At 39.6% G+C, this 27980-nt stretch overlaps 1 protein-coding gene and 1 long non-coding RNA gene across 3 annotated transcripts in view; one reads left to right on the top strand and one right to left on the bottom strand.

Moving 5' to 3' along the window:
- The window catches only part of LOC140739938 (uncharacterized), a 369849-nt gene that overhangs the window by 101382 nt on the left and 240487 nt on the right, over positions 1-27980 (bottom strand). The gene's annotated exons all lie outside the window — the stretch shown is intronic.
- Positions 1-27980, top strand: part of cers4a (ceramide synthase 4a) — an 84032-nt gene that overhangs the window by 29218 nt on the left and 26834 nt on the right. For both annotated transcript variants that reach the window (XM_073068621.1, XM_073068620.1), the window contains exons 2-5: positions 14734-14907; positions 18282-18399; positions 20273-20391; positions 23292-23349. In XM_073068621.1, the coding sequence (XP_072924722.1) occupies positions 14735-14907; positions 18282-18399; positions 20273-20391; positions 23292-23349 (468 nt within the window). In that variant the 5' untranslated portion in view covers position 14734. The remainder of the gene's footprint in view (positions 1-14733; positions 14908-18281; positions 18400-20272; positions 20392-23291; positions 23350-27980) is intronic.

Here is a 27980-nt window from a genome sequence, read left to right as displayed (position 1 = left end):
TTTAACAGGAACTTCATGCAAACATTAATTTGCTGATTTTGTGAGGTGGATTAATAACAATAGAGATTGTTAGAAAATATTATAACTTCTGCTGTAGTTGGGATAGATGTTGGAGAATCGCTAAAACACTTTACACCTCAGTAGTGATCTTTGTGGAATTTTTGACTTTTTTTTGAAAATGGCTGGGAGATGCAACAGTCCAGGAATAAATATGGTCTTCATTATTTGATTTATTTGATTTGATTGCATAATTTTTCTCTTCACTTTAAGAGAATTATTAGTAGTCTCGAACTGTTAAGGACTCATTTTAAACTCATCATTAATCTCTGACACACCTAGCAACATTGTAAGCCAACAAAAGAAAATCCGCAGAACTTTCCTTTTTAAATCTAATGCAGCAACTCCCTCTCTGTCTCCAGCAACCTTCCCAATGTCACAGACCTCCGTTGATACCCCTGCCCTCCCCCTTACCCCATTCCTATCTATAATTTTAGTCTGGTTCTCTTTCTCTCTCTTTTCCCCCCTTACTATAATCTCCCCCGGCCCTACCTTTCTTTCTCTTTTATTTCCCATAATTCTCCACCTTCCCCCTAGCCCATTTCACCTTACCAAGAAGTGATTTAGCCTATCACTTCCCAGCTCTCTACTTCATCACTCCCCCCTCAACCATCCCATGTTACTTCACTCCTAATGAAAGGTTTCGACTCGAAACGTCGTCACTACCTCTTCCCATAGATGCTGTCTGGCCTGCTGAGTTCTGCCAGCATTTTGTGTTTTTTTTAAATTTCCAGCATCTGCAGATTCACTCGTGTTTCCAATGTCACTGCTGGTTTTGCTGTTAACTGTAAATTCCAAATGATTCTATAGTACCAGTAAGGTAAATATTGTGCTGATGTCCAGTTTCTGAGTTTGGCTGACACCTGGAGAGAACTAACTGAATGTTTCATTACCCTTTATTTGTGCAAAATCTGTGCCTGTAGACCTGAACTGTGTGTTTTCTTTAGCACCTCCATTTCAAAATAACATTCTTTTCAAGTTCTGTCAAAGACTTGCCCAAAATGTCTCTCCTTTAGCTGCGATTACTTCATCTGACAGTACAAGCCCTTTAGCCCCCTCTTCCCCCTCGGCTTTCTGTCACTCGTGGTTCCTTGGAAGTTCCTGCTTTTAATCACGCCATTGTCTGCTGTCTTTGTTCTGGTCATGAGCTTTGAAATTCCCTCCCAGAATTTTTTTCTCTCTTCTTCCTCCAAATCTGCCTGACCTGACACCTTTCATATCATAAACACATGAGTGTAAGGACCAGAGGCAGGAGTAAGTCATTCAGTCCCTTTGGCCTGCTTTACTTTTCAATATCATTGCCACGATCCTGCACTAACATGGTATCCTCTGACTCTCTTGCTAACTAAAAATTCTATTAATCTACCTCCATAGCCCTCCATGGATAGATTAAACCCTTGAATAAAATAATTTCTTCTTACTGTCATTGGCTAGCTCTTATTTCAAGATTCTGATTCAAGATGTTTATGTACCTCCCTTGAGAAACACCTTAATATTGTAAATTTCAATAAGATAAATATTAAGTAAATAAGTGGTTGGTTAATTAGCTAAATATCACCAGGCAATAAATAGTTGGGGTCAAGCAGGTGGAGGGTCATTTTGAGAGGGGTTACTTTTAGAAGGACCGCCATTAGTTAATGTGCTGCTGGTTTTTCTAAGTATATGTTCTAAGAAATACTGGGCTTCGGTGAGGAGGGCAAGCAAAAAGCTACGTTCTTACTTCTTGTTTTCTTTCCTTTCCCTCAAAACTGCTTAATCCTGGAAGGTGACCACGCTTCTCCTGTGTAATGTTGTAACTCAGGGAATGTGCCAGGGTCTCTGATGACCCTGTGTGCAGGAAGTGTGTCCAACTATAGGTCCTGACCCACATTTAGTGAGTTGGTCACACCAGTTTTAAGAGCCTAGGGACAGAAAGGGGATGAGCGACCAATAGGCAGGAAGGTAGAGAAGAAGACCCCTGCGGTAATCTCCCTGGAAACAGATATACTGCTTAGGATGCTATTGGGGTGGGGAGGGGGTATGGCTCATTTGGGGAAGGCAACAGTATGCAGGATAATAGCACCTTGAGTGATTCTGCTGCACAGGAGGGCAGGAAAGAGAATGGCAGAGCTATCCTTGTAGGGGGACTCGATGGTAATGTGAACGGACCGGAGCTTCTGTGGCTGCAAACAAGACTCCCAGTTGCTGTGTTGCCTTCTGGGGGAAGGACCAGGTACGCCTTAGAGTGGATGCACGGTATTCTGGGCAGGTGGGGGCCAATAGCCAGTTGCTGTGGTCCATGTAGGTGCCAACGGTATAGGAAAAATAGCGGGAGAAGGTCTCACAAGCTGAATCTAAAGAGCCTGGCAATAAATGACCTCAATTACTTACCTCAAGCTGAACTGATTCCACAACTTTCAAGGACTCTACAATTCATGTTCTCAGTATTATTTATTTATTACTATTTTGTATTTGCATGGTTTATCTTTTGCACACTTGTTGTCAGTTTTTGTGTAGTTTTTCATTGATTCTGTTGCGCTACTGTGAATGCCTGCAAGAAAATAAACCTCAGTAGTACATGGTGACATGAACACACAGTTTTATAATACTGTAGATGTTTTGGTAGTGTTCTGTTTTGTTCTGTATTTCATTTAAATTAATAAAAATAAATACATTAAAATACATAAGCAGTTAAAGGTTAGTTCACCTTTTTTTTAATACCTTTTTAACTATTTCCATGAAATTTCAGCTAATTGGTGTAGCCGCTTAATTGGGCCAAAATGTACAAATCCCAACGTGTCCCATCTAACCAGAATCCACTGTATAGGGTAATGTGGAATTGGTCAAGGCTTTGAACAACTATTTTGTGTTGGTCTTCATGGTGGAGTACACCTCTAATATGCCAAAGAAGGATGTTATGGATGCGATGGGAAGGTGTGGACCTCGATACAGTTGCTGTCACTGAAGAGGTAGTGATGGGATGCATTCCAGCATACTGAAAGAAATAGCTGAAGTTATAGATATTGTAGACATGTGATAATTTTTACCAAAATTCTCTGGACTTTGTGCATGTTCCGGTGAATTAGAAGATAGCGAATGCCATGCCACTGTTTTTTTTTAAAAAGATGTAAGGTGGGTAACTATAGGCCAGTTAGCTTAATGTCTGTAGTCAGGTAAATGCTGGAAGCTATCATTAAGGAAGAAATAGAGATAGCTGGATAGAAATCAGGCAGTCACAGCATGGATTTATGAAGTACAGGTCCTGTTTGACAAATTTACTGGGGTTCTTTGAGGATATAATGAGAGCATGAATTGTAAACGGTTGGTTTGCAAATGCTCCAGGTCATCTAAAATGCAAATGGAATGCCAGCCCTTAGTGCTAGATGGATTGAACTTAAGAGCAGAAACGTTATGCTACAACTATGCAGGGTACCAGTGAGGTTGCACCTGAAGCATTGCAGTTCTGGTACCCTTACTTGAGAAAGATCTACTGGCTCTGGAAGTGGTTCAGAGGAGGTTCACTAGGCTGATTCCCAAGATGAACGGGTTAGCCTATGAGGAGAGATTGAGTTGCCTGGGGTATCTTATAGAAGCATATGAAATTATGAAAGGGATAGATAAGATAGAGGCAGGAAAGTTGTTTACACTGATAAGTGAGACTAGAACTAGGGGACATAGTCTCAAGATTTGGAGGAATAGATTTAGGATGGAGACGAAGAGAAACTGCTTTTCCCAGAGAGTAGTGAATCTGTGGAATTCTCTGCCAGGGAAGCAGTATAAGTTACCTTGTTAAATATATTTGGAGCAAAGTTAGATAGACTTTGAATAGCAGGGGAATTGAGCGTTATGGGGTAAAAGGCGGGTAGGTGGAGCAGAGTCTACGGCTAAATCAGCAATGATCTTATTGAATGGCAGATCAGACTTGACAGTCCAGAAGGCCTACTCCTGCTTCTATTTCTTATCTTCTTATCACCTGTGATTCTAAACTTTAACAAACAGAGCTTGGATTCCCCCTGTCATTCTAAAATCAATCTACTGAATCTTTTGCTGTGTTCCCTCTATTGCAAACAGGCAGCAAGATCTGGTCTTGCCAGACAGCATACAATTGGAACAAGCCATCTCTCCTTATATTCTTGTCCTTGTATAGCAAAGATCAACATATCTGTTTTCAACCTATCTGCACGCTGAATTAGCATATTAACTTTTAGTGATTCGTATGCAAGAACATCCAACAAGTTTGATCTACTGCCATTCAAAAAACAACCTCTAACTTACAGTTATTTTTTTCTACATAATATTTTATCAGCCATTTTGTAGCATTCACTTGTTTGCCTGTATCACTGAGGTCTGTTTATCTTCCTTCAAACCCAAAATGGTACTTAGATTTTTATGATCAGCAAATCTGTGTATAAACACCTAAATTATTGCTTATAGATTTTGAACAGTTGAGGTCCCTGCAAATCCCTGCAAGATTCCACTGCTTAGTCTTTAAACCCAAAAATTACAAAAAATTTATTTCTGTTTTTGGTTAGCCAATCATCAATGCATGATAGTAAAGTGCACCCAAAACCATTTCCTACATTTTTTAATAATCTATGTGGCCCTTCTTTGAATGCTTTTCTGAAAGTTCAAATACACAGTATCATGTAATTCTCTTTTACCTATTCTACTTATTATAATCACTTTTTGAAAATTGGAAGAAATTTGTCAAGCATAATTTTCCCTTCATAAAACTACATAGAAGATTTCCACTGGCTTCATGGCCATGAAATAGTGTCACAGACCTGGAATTTTCTTGAAGATTGGAGCTGGTGAGTTTTCCTGGAGGCTTCCCACAGGCTTTCCAGTCACTCAGCTGGCCAATCGGCCTTTTCTTACCATTATTAAATTTATCAAATTTAAATTAAATGTCAGTGGAATCTTTTTCTCTTTGTTTTTAACAGCAAGATAAAGGAGATGAATCTTTAATTGCTGGGTAATCTTAAAGTCAAGTGTTGTATATTTTGGCTTCAATCTGGGGAGAGCTTTGACCTTTCAGACCCGGTCTACCATGCCACTATGGCTCAGTTTTACCTATTTGCTTGTGACAATTCTGTGGATGAGATGATGTTGGATTTTTATCTTGGGCCTACCTTTAATGTAGTAGAGGAGACTGTGGGTGTCCTGTACTCCTGCCCCTCACACACATTCTCAGGTGAACAATTGCCCACGCAGCTATCTGGTGAATAAGCGCCCACCTTTTAAAGCAGCAGACACTAACAATGTCAGACTGACTGTTGCAAATGTACAGCACTTCTTGAACTCTGGGGAGCTTGTTATCGATACTGGATATGGATTTTTTGATCACGCTTTCTTGTAAGTTGGTAGTCATGGGTCCCAGCTATGTCTGTCTTTCGGTTGTCTATATAAAATAGTCCATGTTCAAAGCCTTCCATGGTAATGCTCCTCAATTCTTCCTGCATTGCATTGGTGCTGCTTCATGCACCCATGTTGAGCTCGTCAATTTCATCATTTTTGCCTCCAGCTTCTACACTGCCCTTAAATTTACTTGGTCCATTTCTGACACCTCTTGATCTCTCTCCCCTTTCTTGATCTCTCTCTCTCCCCATCTCTGGAGACAAAATGATGTTTATTGACTTAATATAAACCTACTAATTCCCAAGGTTTTCTTGACTATATCTCTTGCCACTCTGTCGCCTGTAAAAATGCTATTTCATTTTCTCAGTTCCTTATCTCCACCGTATCTTTTCCCAGGATGAGGCTTTCCTTTCTAGTACATCAGAGATGTTCTCTTTCTTTAGAGAATGGGGCTTCCCTTCATTGCTACTGCCAAAACCTGCATCTCCTCCATTTCCCAGGCATCTGCGTTCACCGCCATCTTCCTACCTAATTAACAGGGATAGAGTTCCTCTTGCTCTCACCTACCACACCAAAAGCCTCCACATTCAACACATCATCCTCCGCAACTTCTGCCATCTTCAATGGTATCCTATTACTAAACATGCCCTTACCTTATTCGCTCCCTCCACTCCCCATATCTGCTTTCCACAAGATTCAAGGACTACTTGACAGATAGACCTCAGTATGTGCGGTTGGGAGACTGTAGGTCTGACACAGTGGTCAGCAGCACAGGAGCGCCACAGGGAACCGTACTCTCTCCGGTCCTGTTCACCCTGTACACATCTGACTTCCAATATAACTCGGAGTCCTGCCATGTGCAGAAGTTCGCTGATGACACGGCCATAGTGGGGTGTGTCAGGAATGGACAGGAGGAGGAGTATAGGAAACTGATACAGGACTTTGTGATATGGTGCAACTCAAACTACCTGCGTCTCAATGTCACCAAGACCAAGGAGATGGTGGTGGACTTTAGGAGATCTAGGCCTCATATGGAGCCAGTGATCATTAATGGAGAATGTGTGGAGCAGGTTAAGACCTACAAGTATCTGGGAGTACAGTTGGACGAGAAGCTAGACTGGACTGCCAACACAGATGCCTTGTGCAGGAAGGCACAGAGTCGACTGTACTTCCTTAGAAGGTTGGCGTCATTCAATGTCTGCAGTGAGATGCTGATGATGTTCTATAGGTCAGTTGTTGAGAGCGCCCTCTTCTTTGTGGTGGCGTGTTGGGGAGGAAGCATTAAGAAGAAGGACGCCTCACGTCTTAATAAGCTGATAAGGAAGGCGGGCTCTGTCGTGGGCAAAGTACTGGAGAGTTTAACATCGGTAGCTGAGCGAAGGGCGCTGAGTAGGCTACGGTCAATTATGGAAAACCCTGAACATCCTCTACATAGCACCATCCAGAGACAGAGAAGCAGTTTCAGCGACAGGTTACTGTCGATGCAATGCTCCTCAGACAGGATGAAGAGGTCAACACTCCCCAATGCCATTAGGCTTTACAATTCAACTGCCAGGACTTAAGAACTTTTTTTTAAAGCTATTATTAATGCTTTTTGAATTAGTGATTTAGATGCATATCATATTATTACTGAGTTAAGTATTGTATGTAATGAGTTTTTGCTACAACAAGTGTATGGGACATTGGAAAAAATGTTGAATTTCCCCATGGGGATGAATAAAGTATCTATCTATCTATCTATCTATCTATCGATTCCCTTGTCCATTTGTTGCTCCTTGCTAATTTCCCTCCTGGCACATACCTCTGCAAGTGACCAAAGTGCTACACCTGCTCGTTTACCTCCTCCCTCACCTCCATTCAGGATCCAAACAGTCCTTCCAGGTGAGGCAACACTTCGTCCGCGAATCTTTTGGTGTCATCTATTGTATCGCAGTGTTCCTGATGTGGCCAACTCTACACTTATGAAACCCATCATGAATTGGACCACTTTGTCCAGCACCTCCACTCCATTCGCTAAAAGTGGAGTCTCCCAATAATCAACCATTTTAATTCTTATCCCCATTCCCGTGGCAACATGTTGATCCGTGACCTCCTTTCTTGCTACGATGAGGACACTCTCAGGTTGGAGGAGCAACACCTCATATTCTGCCTGGGTAGCCTCCAACCTGATGGCATGAACATCAATTTCTCCATCCAGCTAGTTTTTCCTCCCTCTTCCCTCTTCAATTCCTCACTCTGATCTCTTACTTTTTCTCCTCACCTACCTTTCGCCTCCCCCCCGTGCCCCCCCTTCTCTTTGTCCTCTCTCCTCTCCTATCAGATTCCTCCTTCTCCAACTCTTTACCTTCCCCACCCTCTGGGATTCACCCATCCTCCTCTAGCTAGTCCTCTTTCCCCTCCCCTCACCATTTTATTCTGGCATCTTCCCCCTTCCTTTCCAGTCCTGAAGTAGGGTCTCAGCCCGAAATGTTGACCGCTTATTCATTTCCATAAATGCTGCCTGACCTGTTGAGATCCTCCAGCATTTCGTGTGTGTTTCTTGTATATTCCATTTCCTTACCTCAGCAAATAACTGCTATTTTCCCTGGGTGTGACTAAATCTTCCTCCGTTACCCCTTTTGTATTTCATGTGTCGCTGCAGGAGGTAGAAGAGATGTTACCTTGGCACAGGGATACATTGGTCATCTTGTGATGAGTCTGAACTCCCATTAATGGCTCCCATCACTGCTTCTGTATGGCAGTGGCTATGCATTGAAGCTATTGAAACTCTTGGAGAATATTAAATAGAAACAGGAAATCTGGAGGAATTTAATGGATCTAGCAGCATCTTGAGGAAAATAGTGCAAGATGACATTTCAGATAGATAGATAGATAGATACTTTATTCATCCCCATGGGGAAATTCAACTTTTTTTCCAATGTCCCATACACTTGTTGTAGCAAAACTAATTACATACAATACTTAACTCAGTAAAAAAATATGATATGCATCTAAATCACTATCTCAAAAAGCATTAATAATAGCTTTTAAAAAGTTCTTAAGTTCTGGCGGTTGAATTGTAAAGCCTAATGGCATTGGGGAGTATTGACCTCTTCATCCTGTCTGAGGAGCATTGCATCGATAGTAACCTGTCGCTGAAACTGCTTCTCTGTCTCTGGATGGTGCTATGTAGAGGATGTTCAGAGTTTTCCATAATTGACCGTAGCCTACTCAGCGCCCTTCGCTCAGCTACCGATGTTAAACTCTCCAGCGCCCAGACTCTGTATTTGGAACTAATCTGCTGAGGGATCTATTTGGTCCAGACTTTTCAGCATCTGCAGACTGTCTTGACTGAATAGGAGTAGGCATCAGATCTGTATTTTTCTCAACAATGAAAGCTGAAACAGATATGCCAACTTTCCCAGCAAATAGAGCTTAGTACAAGGGTTGTATCAGGTTTGCAGTATCTATGGTCTCCGATTCAACCCTCCCTATTTCCAGATGTGAAAATCAGCTGTCTAATTTTTTTTTGTAAATCCTGAATGTTCATCATCTAGCTCCTTCATTGGTACTGGTAACAGAGTAAATCTATTCTGGCCCAGCCCACCATCTTCTGTGCTGCCAAACACAAATCGTATTAGAGTGATTATTTTACATTGTATCTTTTTACATTTTTTCATTTTCAAAAAACTCTTGGGGTACTTTTTCTGGTGTTCCTTTATAATTCTGTTTACTGGAAAATTTATTGAAATAAACACTGAAATAAGTGTTAATGCCTTAATATGAGAAACAGTAAATAGTTTCAAAGTGTGACAGGTGCAAGATTACTAAGGTTCTGTCACACCTGGCTTTTAATCTCCTTACTGAATGACTAGTTTTTTATGATATAGGATGCTACTTGGCCCAAGCATTCCTTCTAGATTATCATTACAATTCCTTACATTGTGAGGGATAAATTCAATAGCTACACATCGGTCTTGAATAAGAGCTGTTCACTTCCATATCTCTTAAATAAAATGACTTGACATTCTTTTGGCCATTGATCTTAAGGAGTAAATGACACTTCATGCTGAATTCATTCAAATAATCATTATTTTTTTCCCTTTAAGATAATATTTCAAAAAGCTTTGGCCTCTGGTATCTCTTTTTGAAATAACTTAAACCCATAACTTGGAGAAGTAGGGCCATAATAGTGTGTAATATTGTAGTTAAACAAGTCAGGGATGCCATCCACAATCAGTGCTTTCATTCCAGTGGAGTGAGGTGGTGGTGGAGAAACTCGGCATTCTGGGAAAGGTAGCACCATGGCAACACTGCAGGTGAGCTCAGCTGGGAGGGCGGGGCCACAGCCCTTGACATGCCAGGTGACCACTGACAGCCAATAGCCTTTGCTGTTGCAGTCCAGCGCTGGGCAGGTGAAATGGTGGAGTGTCTGATGGGAGTCTGGTTTGACTGGACATTATATCCAGAGGAAACTACCTTGCAGTGAGGTGAATGTCTTATTGGTGGAAATCACTATAAAGGAATTGAACAACCCATACCTGGAAACTATTTGGATTTCAATGACCATGAAACTAATTAAAATTGGGTAGAATAAATAAAAATATGCTTCAGGTATTGATGTGGCATTTGCTGAAGAAATCTACCACAAGGACTTAACAATCTGTCTCCTTTTCTGGTGACAAAAGAAACTATGTTGGAATCTGGAACAGCCTTCATACAGTTTTGATCTGCTATGTCGACTTTCATCTTTTTGCATCCAAGTGTTGCTTAATCCACTGAGTTCTTTCAGTCTCCTGTTTTCTACCCTTTACCTAGTTGCTATCAGTAAGATGAATGATGCAGATGACTTAAAATTAGGAGGTGTTGATAGTGAAGAAAGTTATTGTAAATTACAAGGGATCTTGTTCATTTATGGAAATAGACTGAGGCATGGCAAATAGATTTCAATACAAATAAGTGTGAGGTGATGCATTTTGGAAAGTCAATCTAGCACCATGCATTATGAATGGTAGGGCACTAGGGAATGTAATGGAATAGAGCAAACTAGGAGTACCAATGCATATTTCATTATAAGTAGTTTCACTAGTAGACAGGGTTGTGGAAAGGGTATTTAGCAAACTAACCTTTGGTCAAGCTTTGAGTATCGGAGGTAGGTCATTATGTTGCAGTTGTATGACTCATTAGTGAGCCCACATTTGGCGTTAGATGGATAGTTTTGGCCACCCTATTATGGGAAGGATGTGGTTAAAGGGGAAAGAGTGCAGGACTGGACTCGGGGCTGAGTTATAAGGAGGGATTGGCCACGGTACATCTGGAACATAGGAAAACTAGGGGTGACTTTACAGAAATGTTTGAAATAATGAGAGGCATGGATAGCATGAATGCTAATAGTCTTCTCACCAAGGTGGGGAAGACTAAAACTGGGGGACATAGGTTTATGCTGAGAGGGGAAAGGATCTGCCAGGCAACTTTTTCACAGGGTGGTGGGATATGAAATGAGCTGCCAGATGAAGATGTTGAAGCAGATACAATATTATCATTTAAGAAGCACTTGGAAAGGTCCTTGTAGGGCCAGGGCTTAGAGGGATATGGGACAAATACAAGAAAGTGAGACTAGTTGTCTGAGCACTGTGGTTGGCATGGACTCATTGGGCCAAAGGGCCTGTATCTCTACTGTATTGCTCTATAAATGTGTCATCAAACTGACTGAACAGCCAATCACCAGAAGAATATAAAGACAGCAAACTAGGAAACAATTTTTGAAATTAGTATTGACATCTCAAATACATATTGATATGCGTGGTTTGGTGTTTCTGGAGGCAAGTTGGGAATGAAAAATTTTAGTTAAAATAGAGGTATATTTTTAACATGGTTATAAAAGTGGGATGGGAAAAGCTATTTTACGTCCATTTTACACCTGCTTTTCATATATGTTTTTTTTCAAGTGAATTTCAGTTATTGGACAACTTTATCTAGAAAGTAAAATAGGAGTTAAAATGGGTGAATATTTAAAGTAAATCTTGCAAAATTAAGTGTGCTTGTGGTGAGGACCTGGGTACCTAACTACTGGAGGAGATGAGAGAATAAAATATTAGTGATATAGGGAGACATTGCCCAGGTTAAAAATGAAAATAAAATAATTCAGGAACCTTTAGAGGGAAATATTTGTGACGGAGGATGGCAAACCTATCTTCCTGTACTTTTGGTCATCTTAGAAAAATGGGGAGATTCGTTGGGTGGCATAATAAGATCTCATAAGCAAAACAAAGATTGAATTGGATGTTGATTATGGAAATGTTGATCAGGACCAAACTCCTTGTCCTTCTACTGATCATGATGAAGTCCTATTTTTACTGATCACGAAGATCTCCTATTTTAATCATATCTTTGATATGACGATGGACCCTCAGTATTTTATTTTGCTGGAAACCAGTCACATTTGGAATCATTGCTTTTAAGCACTCTTATCTTTAAAAGCTCAAGCTTCTGTTTCAGAAGAGAAAGTATCAAATAGTTGAACTATGTCAGTTCTGATTGAAAGATGGACTGAAATAACTATTTCTACACCTGCCTCTAAAGATGCTATTATATGTATTTAAATGATTCTTCCCATAATGTAACTTATAGAAAATTGGTTGCATCTTAATGTAGCCTTCTTTAATCCAATTCATTGCTATTAAAATGCTTTATGGCTTAGTTCTGCTCCTATGTCTTATGATCTTGTTGAGACCTTTGGACTTGTGACAGAACAGAGAATTATTTTTGAAATCCATTATTTAAAAAAATAAAACAGTGGGATATATTAATAAAATGAATTTAACTCATTTGAGTTCTCAAAAACTCATAACATATAGAAGGTCTAAACCTCCATGCTAAATAATTAGCCTCTGGACCCAAAATGTGGAAAACAAATTAATGGTTATACTGGCTTATTTTTTCCTGAATTCTCAGCTTCCTCTTTCACAAACAAGCAGAGTATTGTTTAATGCTTTGCAAGGCAGATTGGTTATGAATGCATCCTGCTCTCTTGACTTTTTTTACTACCAACTCTCTCAGCTTCCTGAAATCAATTGCATGGTCCAAGTCTTTTGTTCTGCTTGAGGTTCCCAAGCTATATGGATAGGGAACAGCCGTCAGGGCTCATTACATTTTAGCAAATATTGTTGAACTATTTAAATTGGGGATGGAAAGTAGACTTCTGGGCACTGTTAGTGGATGGCAGCTGGTTTGCTCTAATAAAGGAATGCCACAGAATTTATGGGCTAAGTGACCTCTTCCTCTGTTGTCATTTCAATTGTTTCATTTTGGATTACACATGGGGATTTTTGTTCTGTATCTTGATACCACACCATGCAGTGCATGTGTTATTGAGCCACTGTACTGCAAAGCAATCCTTCACACAATCTGGAAAGTAGAAGGCTAAATCCAAATTGTCACTTGTCTGTCGTAGCTCCACTATGGCAACATCTTGCATACACTTAAATTCAATATGTACAGAAACTGGTTCAGCACAAAGTTCAAGGAAAGTGGCATGTAATTAATTACTGTAAAGAAAGTGATGATATGAGTGCCAATTGGGAATTTGGTACTATATGGTTGGAGGGCTCTGTACTTGTATAAATTAATTTACCTAGGACTATCAAAAATAGATTAGCACAAAAGATAACTCTATATATTTTCTCTCCTGCTCAATGAATGGTATATAGTTATGGTTTCAAGTTGCTGGTATATTCAAACTCTGAATAAAGATCTCCTTTTTCAGACCTGCTCTTTGATGGAGATTTAAATTTAACTATGTAACATCTTGGAGCCAAACCTAATCCTGGCACCATCTACCATCTGAATATTCAACTTGGTCTTGTTTGTTTATTTATCTTTTTTTTGTTTTTGCACAATTTGTTGCCTTTTGCACATTGGGTGTTTGTCCATCTTTGTGTGCAGTTTTTCATTGATTCAATTGTATTTCTTTGTATTTTCTGTAAGACTGATAAAAAATAACTCCAGGTAAGTATATAGTGACATAAATGTACTTTTGAACTTTTAATGAATTTTTGAGCAAGAGATGAAAAGCTAAATGTCCCCTTTTCCTCTTGAGTGATATCCTAAGTTGGCAGCTGGCATTAAATAAATGGGACTGAGTTCTAGGAAGATGTACAGAGACTTCAAGGGTATATGGACAAAATGAGTGTGTGGACAAGAATTAGCAGAATGAAGAATTAGCAGAATGAATATACAAATGTATAAATGTACAAATGTATATATGAAAAAATGTATATTTTGTATAAAATAAATACCTGAATTTTATAAATGGTGAGAGATTGGGTGATGCTATGTTCACCTTATTGCAAAAGGATTTGGACTTTAGCAGGAGTAAGGAAGTCATACTGCAATTATACACTGCCTTGAGACTCACGTAGTATTTGTGTACAAATTTGGCCTCCTGGCATTGCTATCGTGGGATAGCAGAGGGATTGTTGTAGGGATAATGGGTTTTTGCATAAGGAGAGACAGATTAGACTAAGGCTGTGAGAGGAAATATTACCAAAACTTAAAATTCTTTACAGGTGTAAGGATGATGAGGAGTTTTGAGTTGGGTTGTCTTGGTTGTTGGTGCAGAGCATGCTGTAGAAGACTCGAATGAGAAGTTGCTTCACACAGGATGGTGGCCACTTTAGAATTAGTTTACCCTGGAGGCTCAGTCAGTGAATTCATTTTAAACAGATGGATGGATCTTTTATTAATATAACTGTGGGAAATGGTGATAGTGCAGAAAAATAATCTTGATAATGGCCTGTTCCTGCCTTGTATTGTGATTTTGCCCTTATTGTTGCATGATTTAACCGTCAGATACATGTCCTGACTTGTTCTATTTTTTCCAAGTGGTTGCAGCTTTAGAAAGAACTATCCAAGTTTTTTTTAATTCAATGACTCAGCTGTAGGTTGACCTATGTGAAGGAAAGTGGTAGCTTTAAAATGTTGTGTAAATAAATAACCTCTTGCATTGATAAATTGGTGTGGAACAAATAGGATTAAAATCCTTTTATTTCAAAGATTTTTTTTGTTTCCATTAATGAATCGCTCTTTCAAAATTAATATAATCTTATGTTCTCACCCATAAACAAACACTGCTCATTATCCTCTGCATTCAAGACTATGATTGAATGAGTTCTAATTTCAAGGCTGAAATTTTGAGTAGAAGAGAATAATAGATCTCATGAAAGATCGTCAACCTGAAACTTTAACTCTTTCTAGCTAGACGCTGTGTGACCCGCTGAGTATATTTGGTGTCTTGTTTGTTTTTGCTTTTCAAGAATGACTACTAAAATTGGTCATTATTAACTATTGTTTGACGTCTAGGATGACTTCTGTCTTGGACAAGTGGCTGTGGCACCATGAATACTGGCTCCCTCCAGGCATCACATGGAAAGATATGGAAGATTCTGAACATGCCCACTATCCTCGACCTCGTGACCTTGTCATTGCCTTGCCATATGCACTTGTGTTCATTGTTCTTCGTTCCCTCTATGAAAGGTAGATTGGAACCAGCTCACTGGTGTTCTGCTCCTATTCTTGTATTTTGGACTGCATGGTTATAATTGCAAGAATAAGACAGGTTAGGTATATCTCATTCATCACTTTGTAAATATTGGTTTGTATTTTTTAAATATGTCATCAACTTTCAGGGGAAAAAAGACATGCATAGGCTAATAAAGAGGTAAATCTCTTTAAAGCAGCTGGGTTTTGTTTAATATAATTCAACAGTTTTCCTTTTGTACTTTTGTTTGTATAAGACTGAGAGGGGATCTTGTAGAAACATAAATTATGAAAGACGTACACCAGAGTAACACATACAAAATGCTGAAGGAACTCAGCAGGACAAGCAGCATCTAAGGAAAGGGTCTACTCCATTCCCCCCACTTCCTCCACCCACCTAACTTCCACCTCACCCAGCTTCACCTATCACCTAGCTTGTACTCCTTCGTGCCCCCACCCTGCCGCTGCCTTCTTATACTGTTTCTTCCCTTCCTTTCCAGTCTGGATGAAGAGTCTTGGCCTGAAAAATTGACCATTTATTCCTTTCCATGGATGCTGCCTGACCTGCTAAGTTCCTCCAGCTTTTTGAATGTGTTGCTATGAAAGGGATAGAGAGGATACAGGCGGGGTAGTTGCTTCCACTAATAAGCGTGATGAGAACTAGGGGACATAACCTCAGGATATGGGGGAATAAATTTTGTAGGGAGATGAGAAACTGCTTTTTCCCAGAGAGTACTGAATCTGTGGAATTCTTTGCCCAAGGAAGTAGTCGAGGCAACCTCATTTAATCTATTTGAGAAACAGATGTACTTTTACATAGCAAGGGAATTATAGGCTATGGGGCAAAAGGGCAGGTAGATGGAGCTGGATCCACGGCCTGATCAGCCATGATCTAATTGAATGGTAGATCAGGCTCAATAAGCCAGATAGCCTACTTTTGCTCCTATTTCTCATATTTTGCAATAGTAAGTTACAGAGAAGGAATATCACCTAAACTTAAGGATGAAAAAGAAAATTGGAGTTTAATGTTAATCTTTGGTTTTAACTGCCTACAAAATGGAGGAAGACAGCCTAAAGAAGTGAGACACCAAAAATTAGGTTGTGGAGAAAGAGTGAAGAGATGAACTTGTATTAAATAAATCACTTGGTGACTTCACTGCTGGCTGCTAGTTACTGGTCTAGCCCACACCCTTCTCTACTGGTAGTAATTGTGAGAGGCCTATAATACAGCAGCACCATTGCTACCACAACTAATCTCATTGTTAGGAACACTACAATAGTGATGTTGTAATTTGTGGAAATCTTGAGTATTTGGAGACTTGGGGGTGGAGAGGATAGAGGAGACAGTATGATTTGAAGAGGAATACTAATTTATTGTATAATAGTTATTGAAACTGCAGTATAGTTGTATTAAATGTAAACTTCAACATGTAAAAGTAATCTAAAAGTAATCTAACATGTAAAAGTTTTCTCATCTGTTGGGGACAGGATGGAGTATGGGAAGCAATGGGATATCGCTGGGTTATGAAAGGTTATGTATAGGTGTAGGCCTTTGCATGGCTTAACAATTAGTGCTATTGTGATTGTAGAAAATATAAAAAAAAATTGCTTTCACAACAATTTTTAATTTATTCTGTTTTTAGCTGTACAAATGCTCATTTAAAGTCCTGAAGTGGAGTTATGTGGGTACTGGCAAATAATTCAAATGAAGTTTTGTTTCCAGGATTAACAGCTACCCTGTTAGTAAATAGACCGAATTCCAAGTGTAAAATGTTTATTAATTAAACAAGTCTCGTCAATGCTGTGTGAGATTCTGTTTCCTATGAATGAAGTGCTCATTTAGATCTGGAAACTATGGTGATTAATACTGAGAGACAGATTCTGAACACAGCTTAATTAAAGGTGTCAGATGAGGTGTCGTGCTGGTGTTAGGAAACTGATCAGGTGAACAAATTGATTAAGTTCAGAAAAGCTCTGTCATTAAATGCAATGTTTTAAAACTACCAATTGTATTATCATCACTTGCTTTAAAATTAGCAATGGGTCCTCTCTGAATTAATTTTTGCTTGGCTTGGGTGGTGTACCTGGCATATAATCAGCTTTAGTTTCTTTGTGGACCTAAAAGGAACTAGCTGTTCACTTGTTCTTTTATTTTGGCTCTTGGTTAAAAAAACAAACTTGTTTTTGTTTTGAAGCTGAAATATTCATACAAAGGATTAATTTTAACCCATCTCACCAGGTTGGGTTTACTACCTGGTCTAAGACTAGCGATGAAGGGGGATAAAGTGGGCAGGGGTGTAAAGGCAAGTCTGTGTCTGAACTTGTTCACTTCCCACATGTGGGTTAATTATTACTGAGCACATTAATGGCTTAAAACCAACAAGAATGTGAGCCACTGAGGGGATCAGAACCCAGAATGGCCAATTTTTATTTTTTGATAAAGTGGAGCTGGACCTATATTTAAAACAAAATTAGAAGTGATGTCCTTTCTCTTTTTTCGTATCAGCTTATATAGATATAGACATAGAAAATTACAGCACAGCACAGGCTCTTCAACTCATAATGTTGCGCCAACTTTCAACCTACTCTAAGATCAACCTCACCTCTCCCTCATATGTAGTCCCCTATTTTTCTTATCTGTTGGCACCTTCCTAGGAATCTTGAGCACTGAGCTTATTAATATAAATTGTCTGGTATTTTTGAGAGAAAGCAGTAAAACCACCTGTTCTTGATCTACTGAACAGCAGCATCATAAAGCAGCAACTAGGAGCAGCACTGAAGCTTTAGTGCCTGATCTTTATTCTGCAATGCACACTCTGATCTGCAACACAGCCCTTTTAATACACATATTTCAAAGATTCAAACCACATTTATTATCAAAGAATGTATTAATTATACACCTTGAAATTTGTCTGCTTACAGGCAATCACAAAGCAGGAAACTTGAATAACCCAATTTTTATAAAAAGACCAAAAATCACTATGCAGAGGAAGTAGGGGGTGGGGGGGGGGGGGGACACATTGTGCAAACAATAGATGCAAGCCAACAGGAACTTGATCCAGACCGAGTCCTAGATTTGCTCCTGGAGCAGCTGGAGTAAGCCCAAGCGTAACGACGAATATTTAGGTGTATATTGTGATGTTTAAGAATTAAGGATATCCCACCTAGTGTGCTATTTGCATTCAAGCGTGTACTACTATTGAATTTAAGAGAATACCATTGGTAACATACATGCTTTCTAAATCCTGTCTTCACCTTGAAGTAAAGATGGTTAAATTTTAAACTGTGAGCTGTACCTGAGTACAAACTATCCAGGATACTGCTAACAGCAGTTATTGCAGTGATGAGTCTTGTCTCTTCTGCTAATCTAGGTGGATTGCTGTACCCCTGAGCAAGCAAATGGGCGTGAAGGAGAAAATAAGACGGAAAGTCCCTCCTAAGCCTGACCTGGAGAAGGTCTATAGAACTCAGAGCACTTGTCCCAAAGAGGTGGGTTAGTTTAATATCATTCAAACTTGAGATGAGAGGTAACTTTAAATCAACAGAAGTTAGCTTTTTATCCCTTACAAGGCGCAAAATAAAGACTGTGTGGCGTCCACTCCTCACACAGACAGTAGATGGCCGTTGACTCACAAGGAGTTCATCCGCCCTTTGACAGGTTTTACTTTTAGTCCTGCTGGGTGCCTACACACCCTCCTCCCTGGTTAACCGAAGTGTACCAGGGCGTGTGCCGGTTGAGTCGCCGACAACCCGACCCAAGACAGGTAGTACTGGGCTAAGTGGTACCAGTAGCAAGGCAAGGACTTGACCTAACAGAAGTTAGGGGGCACTGTTAACATGGTTCACTTTAAAGAAAAGTCTCATTTACTAAGTGGCTGGCACCTCCAGTGATATGAGATTTGCAACCTGATTTGTGAATGCACTTCTGATCATTCAGCAGTCTAGGTGTGCTAATTCATTGCCAATCACTGATGATGAGGGTATTTTGTAGATGCAAGGCTCAGAGATGTCACTGGCCCAATGAGCTCTGGTGAGCAGTGAGATACTGGAAAAATGGAGGAAAGTTGGGAGATTTGTTATTTTCCAATTTAAAGAAAAAAAATTCAGCTTTGGGTAGATCTTTTGAAAGGTCTGGCCCATAGAAATGGGGATGCAGCTGGGTAAATCTACATTTGATATCTTGGCAATCCTATTTCAATGGTGGGTATCCTTGCTTTCAAAGTGATAAAACTGATTTGAGAGTCCATAATTACACAAGATAACAACTGCTGGATTTTATCTATTTTTGAACGATCTTGGCTGGACTAAGGGGAGGTTAGCTATGACAATAACTTCTACATCTGCAAAGATTTCCAGCTTGGGCCATTCTAATGTGTTTCTCAAATCCACTTGCCAAATAATTTTGAAACCCATCCTAGCTAATATTTGGTGTCTTCCAACAGTAGTTTATGTTATCTGACATGAGCCACAATTTCTGATGGTGATATGTTCAAAACCTAGGTCTGTTTTATAAATTATTCAACTGCACCTGACTGGTAATCTGACTCCTTTAGAACTGAATTCTATGTGAGGCTGAGGATTGTACTGAGAGGTGGTGTTTATGATTGGCTTTCTGCCATGTTGTCCCATGCAGTAACTGAATGACTTTGACTTTTAATGAGTGTCTGCTTTGAACTCTGCTTTTATTGATAAGAAGTCATAAGTCATATCTAGAAGCCATACTGCAGTATCAGTGTCTGGGCCCAAGATTGGCATTAAACTCCTATTGTATTGGAGCTCCATGAGTACAAAAGCAGCATTACTAAAAAAAATACTAGCTTGATTATTGGCAAAGATTATGATGTGATGTCACAGAACAAAAAATAATCAAACTTGCTGATTGTGTCCAGGATAGCTGTCCTCTGAGCATTCAACAAGGCTAACTATATGGATAGTTGATCAGTGGATTTTCCAGACAAGTCGGGATGTCCTAGGTATGGGAAGATTGAGGAATCTATTTTTAAATAACTGAGGGTGGGGTTAAGGTGGGGGATAGGGAATGTATCTTCATCTTTTCTGGCTTTTACTTTGATAATGGACCACCACATTTAGTGCAACACATTGATCTAGGGAAGTTTATTCAATTTCCATTCTCTGTACCAACAAACCCTTAAAATCAATTTTTTGTGCATAAAAGGTAACAAATAAAAATTAAAATAAAATTAAGCTTGCTCTGTAAGCACTTGAAGAGTTTGATTATTTCTAAGAGTGACAGCAGAGATTGTCCTCTGGCTAAAGTTGTCCTTTGGTGCAGATTCATTTCTGGACTATTTGATAGTACCAGATATGATGTCTTAGTGTGCTTGTGCTATTTTCATTGCAGAGCGATCTTCTTGTTCTTGCCAAACAGTGTGGCATTTCACTGCGGGAGGTAAAGATATGGTTTCGAAGCCGAAGAAATCAGGACAGGCCCAGCATCACCCAGAAATTCTGTGAGGCCAGGTACAAATACAATCGAAACAACTAAACTGGGAATGGCAATAGATTAGGCCCAGTATCTAAAACTTATAGACTGTCTTTGGTGTCACCATGCTAGTTTCCAAATATGGTGTTAAGTTCTCTTCAGAGTGTTAACTTCTGCCATGAAGATTTGGCCTTTCCTCTATCAGGCCATATTTTCACAGTGAATTAAGTGTTGGCATTTTGTGGGCCAATCATATCTAATCATTCAGGATGCATCAGGCCCTATTTATTTATGCTAAGTTAATTGGTTGATGTCAGAAATATATATTAAAATATGTATTTTAATTCTGTTGTTCCTTTAGGTTTAGAGAAATGAGTGAGAAGGAAGAAAGAGGATATCCTAAAGCTCCTTCATATCATTATTTCCCACTCTATGGCAAGCAAAAGAGAAGCAATGCTTCGGTCCATTTGCTGCTGAAATCCTTATCTGTTTTCTTGCAAAAATATCTTGAGGGATGTCAGTTCTCTCTCATTCAAGTGGAGTTTTAAAGAAATATGCCTTTCTAAGGAAGTGCAGAGTTACCAGTGCCTGACAATGTTCTCTCTCAAACAATAAGACTAACAACACTCTCTCTCAAACAATGAGATCATTAACAGGCAGCTTTCTCATGATAAGGTTTATTATCACTGTCTCGTATAATGTGAAATTTGTTTTGTAGCAGTACAGTGCAAAAACAAAATTACTATAAATAATGCAGTAAAAGCCAATAGTTTTGCTGCTGTAGTAATTATTTACACTTAGAAATTTATTTATACTTGACACTTGAAGGGCACTTTAAAATAGTGAAGAGTGATATAAAGTTCTAATTTCAACCTGCTTAATCTTCTAATTGCATCTGACAAAATGGTGGTTATTCCCAATGTTGTGTCTACCATCTATTTGCTAGCCTGCTTGCTTAAAATATTAGCGCCAAACAAACCAAATGATCTGATGGCCTGGTCCAGTGGTCTAATGTTAAATATCTAGTTTAATGTTAAACATTAAGAAGTACAGGGCATTAACACTATTTACATCAAACATCAAAGGACATAGTAATTTAAGTCTGCATCTCTACCTTTTTAGATCTGATTACAATACTAAGTAGTTTGAAAATCAAAGTTTTTATTGAACTGTATAAATTTAATCTCTTTCTGTTTTTCTGCAATCTCATCCTTTCACCATGGATTTCTTGGTTCTCTGTTGAAAGGGAAATATGTTCTTTTGGGCTGCTGATTATTGAGGTATAATTGCCAGTGAATGATTATTGTCGGATACTTTACTGCTTGTTGGAAAATGTGTATGAGGCAGATCGCATATTTCCTTCAATGGAAATGATGTTAAATTATATAATTCAAGGCTCCTCCTTGGAGCTAGGGCATGTGAAGCTTTATTTGCTGAATTCAGGAGCATGTTGCAGGGATGGGTGAGACGGGATATTAGTCTTGGAGCATAATGAATTGGGGAGCAGATTATAGATAATAGGAGATGGGTGAATGGCAGAGTTTAAGCTAGAATAGTCTCGTCTCAAGTATTATAGAATCAAAATGTTCTTCTCCATTCACAATTTTTAAAATGAGCATAAACTTGTTAAACACAAATGAAGATCAAATTTGAGTTTTGTGTACATAATTCAGCCCTTGGTGTGATTTCTGTAAAAATATTTATAGAGATTTATTTTAACTGGACTGTACAACATTATAATGAAGGCATATGGAGAGGGAAGGTTTTGGATGTCGTACCAGTTCTTAAGTTGACTGATCACTAAGAATGGTATTAAAAAAGCTAATTAACTAATTCTAATGTTCAGCTCTTATTCAGAATTCTGATCCCAAGACAAGAAAAGATGTGGGTATTACCAATAAGCAAACAAACCCCAGCTATTTCCTGTGAGTTTGTCCTTTGCAAATGGCTCCAAAAGTTGGGAATCAAAGGATACCGGTTGAACAAATAATCCATACTCTAGTGGGAGCTGATGCCTAGGGTGACATTCCACTGTAAGGTTTGGCGTCTTCCCGAGTGTCACTTGATTATTATTGCAACCTCTGAATCTGAGCTTCACAGATGAGTTGTATTAGTTGTGTTCTTCAAGGTCAGGACAATCGTTCACTAAATCCTCACTGTTAGGTGCCATTTAATCTAAAGGTCAATTACTTTGTTCAATCTATTTATACCAACTTCAGACTTTGCACTGACGACTCCCACTCCAATCTAATCTGCTTGAAGTTTGATATGTCATTAGTATAATCTATTCCCTGTGTCCCTGCACTCCTCTCCTATAGTTTTCTGTTTTTAAAATGCAGATGTGAATTTTCTCCACAGTAAGTGTTGATATAATAGGGAGGACTGGAAAGTGAGAAAGAGATGGATGTGATTGAAGGCTAATAGGCAGAAAAGATCCTTTGCTTCACTTTTGTTGTGCCAACTTTTTACTGGGGTTATCAGAAATCAATTCCCTCTCCCGACATCTGGAAGCTCTGTCATCTTTACTCATTTTATCATTTTACCTGGAAAATGTAATGTCTTTTCAATACTCCCTATGAGATAACAATCCACTTTCCAATCTCTTTTTGTAATGAATGCTAATTCATATAGCTTTGGTATTTGTGAGCCTCCCAATATCCCATGTAGCTTTACTATGATTACTGTCAAACATTTAATAAATTCTTGCTCCCTTATCCTCAGAATTAATACACTGCTTCAAGTTGCTTGTATCTGTAATTTTTCATTTGATATCATTGAAGAATATAGTTGCTTTAAGTTAATTTTTGATAGACCAAACATTGCTTTAATTTGGAAGTTAAAATTACCGTTTGAATTTAAATTATTTTGATTTAACTGGCTTTGGCACCTTGTCTCTAAGATCCAGCTCAGGATCACCTACATATTTTCTCTATTGCAGCTGGAGGTTTGCATTTTATCTGCTTGCGTTTATTGCTGGTCTTTGCATGCTGCTTGACGTAAGTATGTCATCTTATTTGGCTGCATCATTAGCTGTGTACCTGTATGAAAGTGGGCTGTGTTTTAAATTTTTTGGCATATGAACCCAGTTCCAGAAACTGCCCCTGCATTTCCCGTTTTATTGCATGGTTGATTTTCAGTGCTTATCTCTACTCTGGAAAAGAGTTTGAATACTACCACACCTAGATTTTAAAAGCTTCAAGAAGCAAGATGTTGGCAAAGCAAATGGCAAACCAAAGTCCTCATAGGGGTTCATGAAACACTTTAATTAGTTTATTTTACTGATAACCTCTTTTTTAACTGTCTTGTATTCCAGTCGAACTTCAGTGGTTCATAACAGCTGTTTTGTACTTAGCAGCAGATTAAAACTGTCTTTCGTGATCAAAGACAGTTCAAACAAAATCTATTTCATAGTTTTCTTTTAATTTGCATTCCCTTCCAAAAGTCACTGACTCTCGCAGGGGTGTGCATTCTTTGGGGACTCTTTCTGTTTGGGTATTTCTGGCATTATCTAGCTTGCAGTACCTCAGCCCTCAGGCCACTCCCACTTTTTTTTTGTTTTTGAAAGAGTAGCCTAGTAGTTTAGCAAACAGCAAGTGCTGCTGGAAGATCATCAACTCGGTGAAAGCTGCACTTTGGTACTCGTAACTTAAAGTAAATTTATTATCAAAGTACATATATGTTACCATCTAGAACCCTGAGATTCATTTTTCTGTGGGCATACTCAGCAAATCTATAGAATAGTAACTATAACAAGATCAATGAGGTCAACCAGAGTGCAGAATACAACAAAAAGAAAATGCAAATATAAATCAATAGTAATAAATAATAACAACATAAGATAATGAAATCAGAAGTCCATAAAGTGAGATGATTGGTTGTGGGAACATTTCAATGATGGGGAAAGTGAATGTACTTACCCCTTCTATTCAAGAGCCTGATGGTTGAAGGGTAGTAACTGTTCTTGAACTTGATGGTGCGAGTACTGAGGCTCCTGTACCTTCTACCTGGTGGCGGGGATCTCTGATGGTGGATGCTGCTTTTCTACGACAGTGTTTCATGTAGATGTGCTCAATGGTTGGTCACGATGCTTGTTGGTCTTCCAGCAAAGTCATAGAGTCTTACAACACAACAGGTCCTTCAGCTCAACTCATCCATGCTGACTGTGTTGCCCAGCAAGCTAGTCCCATCTACTCATATTTGGCCTACATCTCTCTAAGCCTCTCCTATCCATCTATTTATTTAGATCGTTTTAAATCATCGCCAATTAGCCCACTTCAACCATTTTTTGGCAGCTCTTTGAAATATGCACTTCCCTTTGTGTGAAGTGGCTGCTCCTGAAGTCCCTTTTAAATCTCTCGCTTTGATCTTCAAAACATATGCCCTCTTGCTTTTTAGCACCAGCTCCCTGAGGGGGTAAAAAACTGCTTTTACCCTATGACCCTCATGATCATATTGACCCCTATCAGATAACTCCTCAATCTCCTGTGTTCCAGTGAGGAAAGTCCTGGTTTATGCAATCTCTCCTTGTATCTCAGGCCCCTCCCCAAGTCCAGGCAACATCCTGGTAAATCTTTCTTGCACTCTTTCTAGTTTAATAATGTCTTTCATACAAAAGTGCGACCTAAAACAATACTCCAAGTAAGGCCTCACCAATGTCTTTTATAACTGCTACATAACTTTCCAACTCCTAAACTTAATCCCCTGACTGATGAAGGCCAGTATGTCAAATGCTGTCTTCACCACTCTACCTGGTATGTCACTGTCAGTGAACTATGCACTGCACACCTAGGTCTCTCTATTCCATAACACTCCTCAGGGCCCTGTAAGTCACTAATCAAGTCCTTCCCTGACCTGATCTCCCAAAAACACAATACCTCTTGTATATCAGGATTGAATATAACTTGGCAATTCTCAACCCATTTACCAACTGATCAAGATCCCTGTATTTCTGAAATCCCCTTCTACACTGTCTACAACAGTTGTTATAGTATTATCTGCAAACATACGATGTCCTGTACTTTCACATCCAAATCATTTATGTAGTTTACAAGAGTCCCAGCACTGACCCTTGAGGCACAGGTCACCAGACCTACAACCCTCAACCATCACCCTCTGCTTCCCACCACTGAGCCAATTATGAATCCAATCCGCTACCTAACCTCCCAGACTAGGCTGCCATGACAGACCTCGTTGAAGGCCTTCCTACAAAGTAAATATTTTATTGAAGTACTTATATAGTACTGTGCAAAAGTCTTAGGCACATATATATAGCTAGAATGTCTAAAACATTTGCACAGTACTGTAATTATCAATGTGGAGCAGGGAGCGAGTTTGTAAATCTGGTGGGAGCAAAGGATGTTGAGAATGGCAAGAGTGAATCACTGTGGGAAGGGTGTGGAACAGGTGGCACAGAAGGAGTGCTTGGGGTGGGGAGGTGGAATGGGTGCAGACGAGCCTAGTCCTGAGACACCCAGCAAAGTCAATTGATTCCAAACAATTGGTTTATGGATCATTACAGAATGGCTCTTTCTCTGGCGCTTCCCGCCCACTCCCTCCACTCTCACTTCCCCTTTTTCCCAACCATGATTCCCTTCTCCTTGCCCCCTTCCCACACTCAGTCCATAATAGAATCAGGTTTATCATCACCAACAAATGCCATGAAATTTGTTTTTTTTTGTGTGGCGGCAGTAGTACAGTGCAATACTTAAAATTACTACAACTATATATATGAGCTCAAGACTTTTGCACAGTACTGTATGTCATCATATAAAACCCTGAGAGTCATTTTCTTGCACAGTAAATCCAAAAAACACAATAGAATCAATGAAAGACCGTACTCAACAGGAGGGACAAACAACCAATATGCAAAAGACAACAAATTGCGTAAATACAAAAGAAAAAATAATGATAAATGAGCAATAAATATTGAAGAGTCCTTGAAAGTGAGTCCATACGTTATGGGAACAGTTCAATGATGGGGCAAGTAAAGTTATCCTCACTAGTTAAAAGAGCCTGATGGTTGAGAGGTAATAACCATTTCTGAACCTGGTGGTGTGGGTCCTGAGGCTCCTGTACCACCTTCCTGATGGCATCAGTGAGAAGAGAGGATGGCCTGGACTCCTAAATATACTTAGAAGTTCATATAGACAACATACACCGCCTTACATTCATCTACCCTCTTGATAACCTTAAGAACCCGAAGAAATTTCTTAGACACCATTTCCCATGCACAAATCCATGATGACTGTCCAAAATCAGACTCTTAACTCTCCAAATGTTGGTATATCCTGTCCCTCAGAATCCCCTCCAGTAACTTACCCACCACTGATGTCAGACTCACTGGCCTGTAATTTCCTGGCTTGCTTTTGCTTCCCTTTTCAAACAGTGGTGTCTCATTAGCCACTCTGAAACATCAACTGTGGTCAGTTATGAAGCAAAAATTGCTACAAGTGCCTCCGTAATTTCTTTTCTTGGTGGCTTCCCAGCACATCGAGATGTCTAGACAGGAATGTTGCTGACTGGCAAATTCCAGGTTGCAGGAGTACATGCTGAGGTACGTACTAAAGCTTGATGTAGCCAACACAAGGATCGGTGAGGAAGGACCACAGTATAAGGTTCTTCTGCCACAGGATAGGGAGCAGCTGGTCAGGCAGGGAAGCTCCTTAAATATTAGCATATCATCCCAGGGGAGTCACATAAGTGGCAACAGTGCTATCAGTTTTTAAAATGTAACTTAACACTGCTGAATGCATTGTCCACAAATATATAGGCTTTGCATGGTCTACCCTTGTGTACATATATTTATTATGAATAAACATAGAAACATAGAAAACCTACAGCACAATACAGACTTTTCAGCCCACAAAGTTGTGCTGAACATGTCCCTACCTTAGAAATTACTAGGCTTACCTATAGCCCTATTTTACTAAGCTCCACGTACCCATCTAAAAGCCTCTTAAAAGACCCTATTGTATCCGCCTCCACCACCGTTGCCGGCAGCCCATTCCATGCACTCACCACTCTCTGAGCAAAAAAACTTACCCCTGACATCTCCTCTGTACCTACTCCCCATCACCCAGTGACAAACATTTCAGCCCTGGGAAAAAGCCTCTGACTATCCACACGATCAATGCCTCTCATCATCTTGTACACCTCTATCAGGTCACCCCTCATCCTCTTTTGCTCTAAGGAGAAAAGGCCAAGTACACTCAACCTATTCTCATAAGGCATGCTCCCCAATCCAGGCAACATCCTTGTAAATCTCCACTGCACCCTTTCTTTGGCTACCACATCCTTCCCGTAGTGAAGTGACCAGAACTGAGCACTGTACTCCAAGTGGGGTCTGACCAGGGTCCTATATAGCTGCAACATTACCTCTCGTCTCCTAAATTCAATTCCACGATTGATGAAGGCCAATGCACCGTATGCCTTCTTAACCACTGAATCAACCTGCGCAGCTGCTTTGAGTGTCCTATGGACTTGGACCCCAAGATCCCTCTGATCCTCCACACTGCCGAGAGTCTTACCATTAATACTATATTCTGCCATCATATTTGACTTACCAAAATGAATCACTTCACACTTATATGGGTTGAACTCCATCTGCCACTTCTCAGCCCAGTTTTGC

Source organism: Hemitrygon akajei, chromosome 16 (assembly GCF_048418815.1).
Source record: "Hemitrygon akajei chromosome 16, sHemAka1.3, whole genome shotgun sequence".
In the NCBI taxonomy this organism is placed as follows: Eukaryota; Metazoa; Chordata; class Chondrichthyes; order Myliobatiformes; family Dasyatidae; genus Hemitrygon; species Hemitrygon akajei.
The sequence above is the reverse complement of the archived record's forward strand: the minus strand, read 5'-3'. Positions and strand labels throughout refer to the sequence as shown.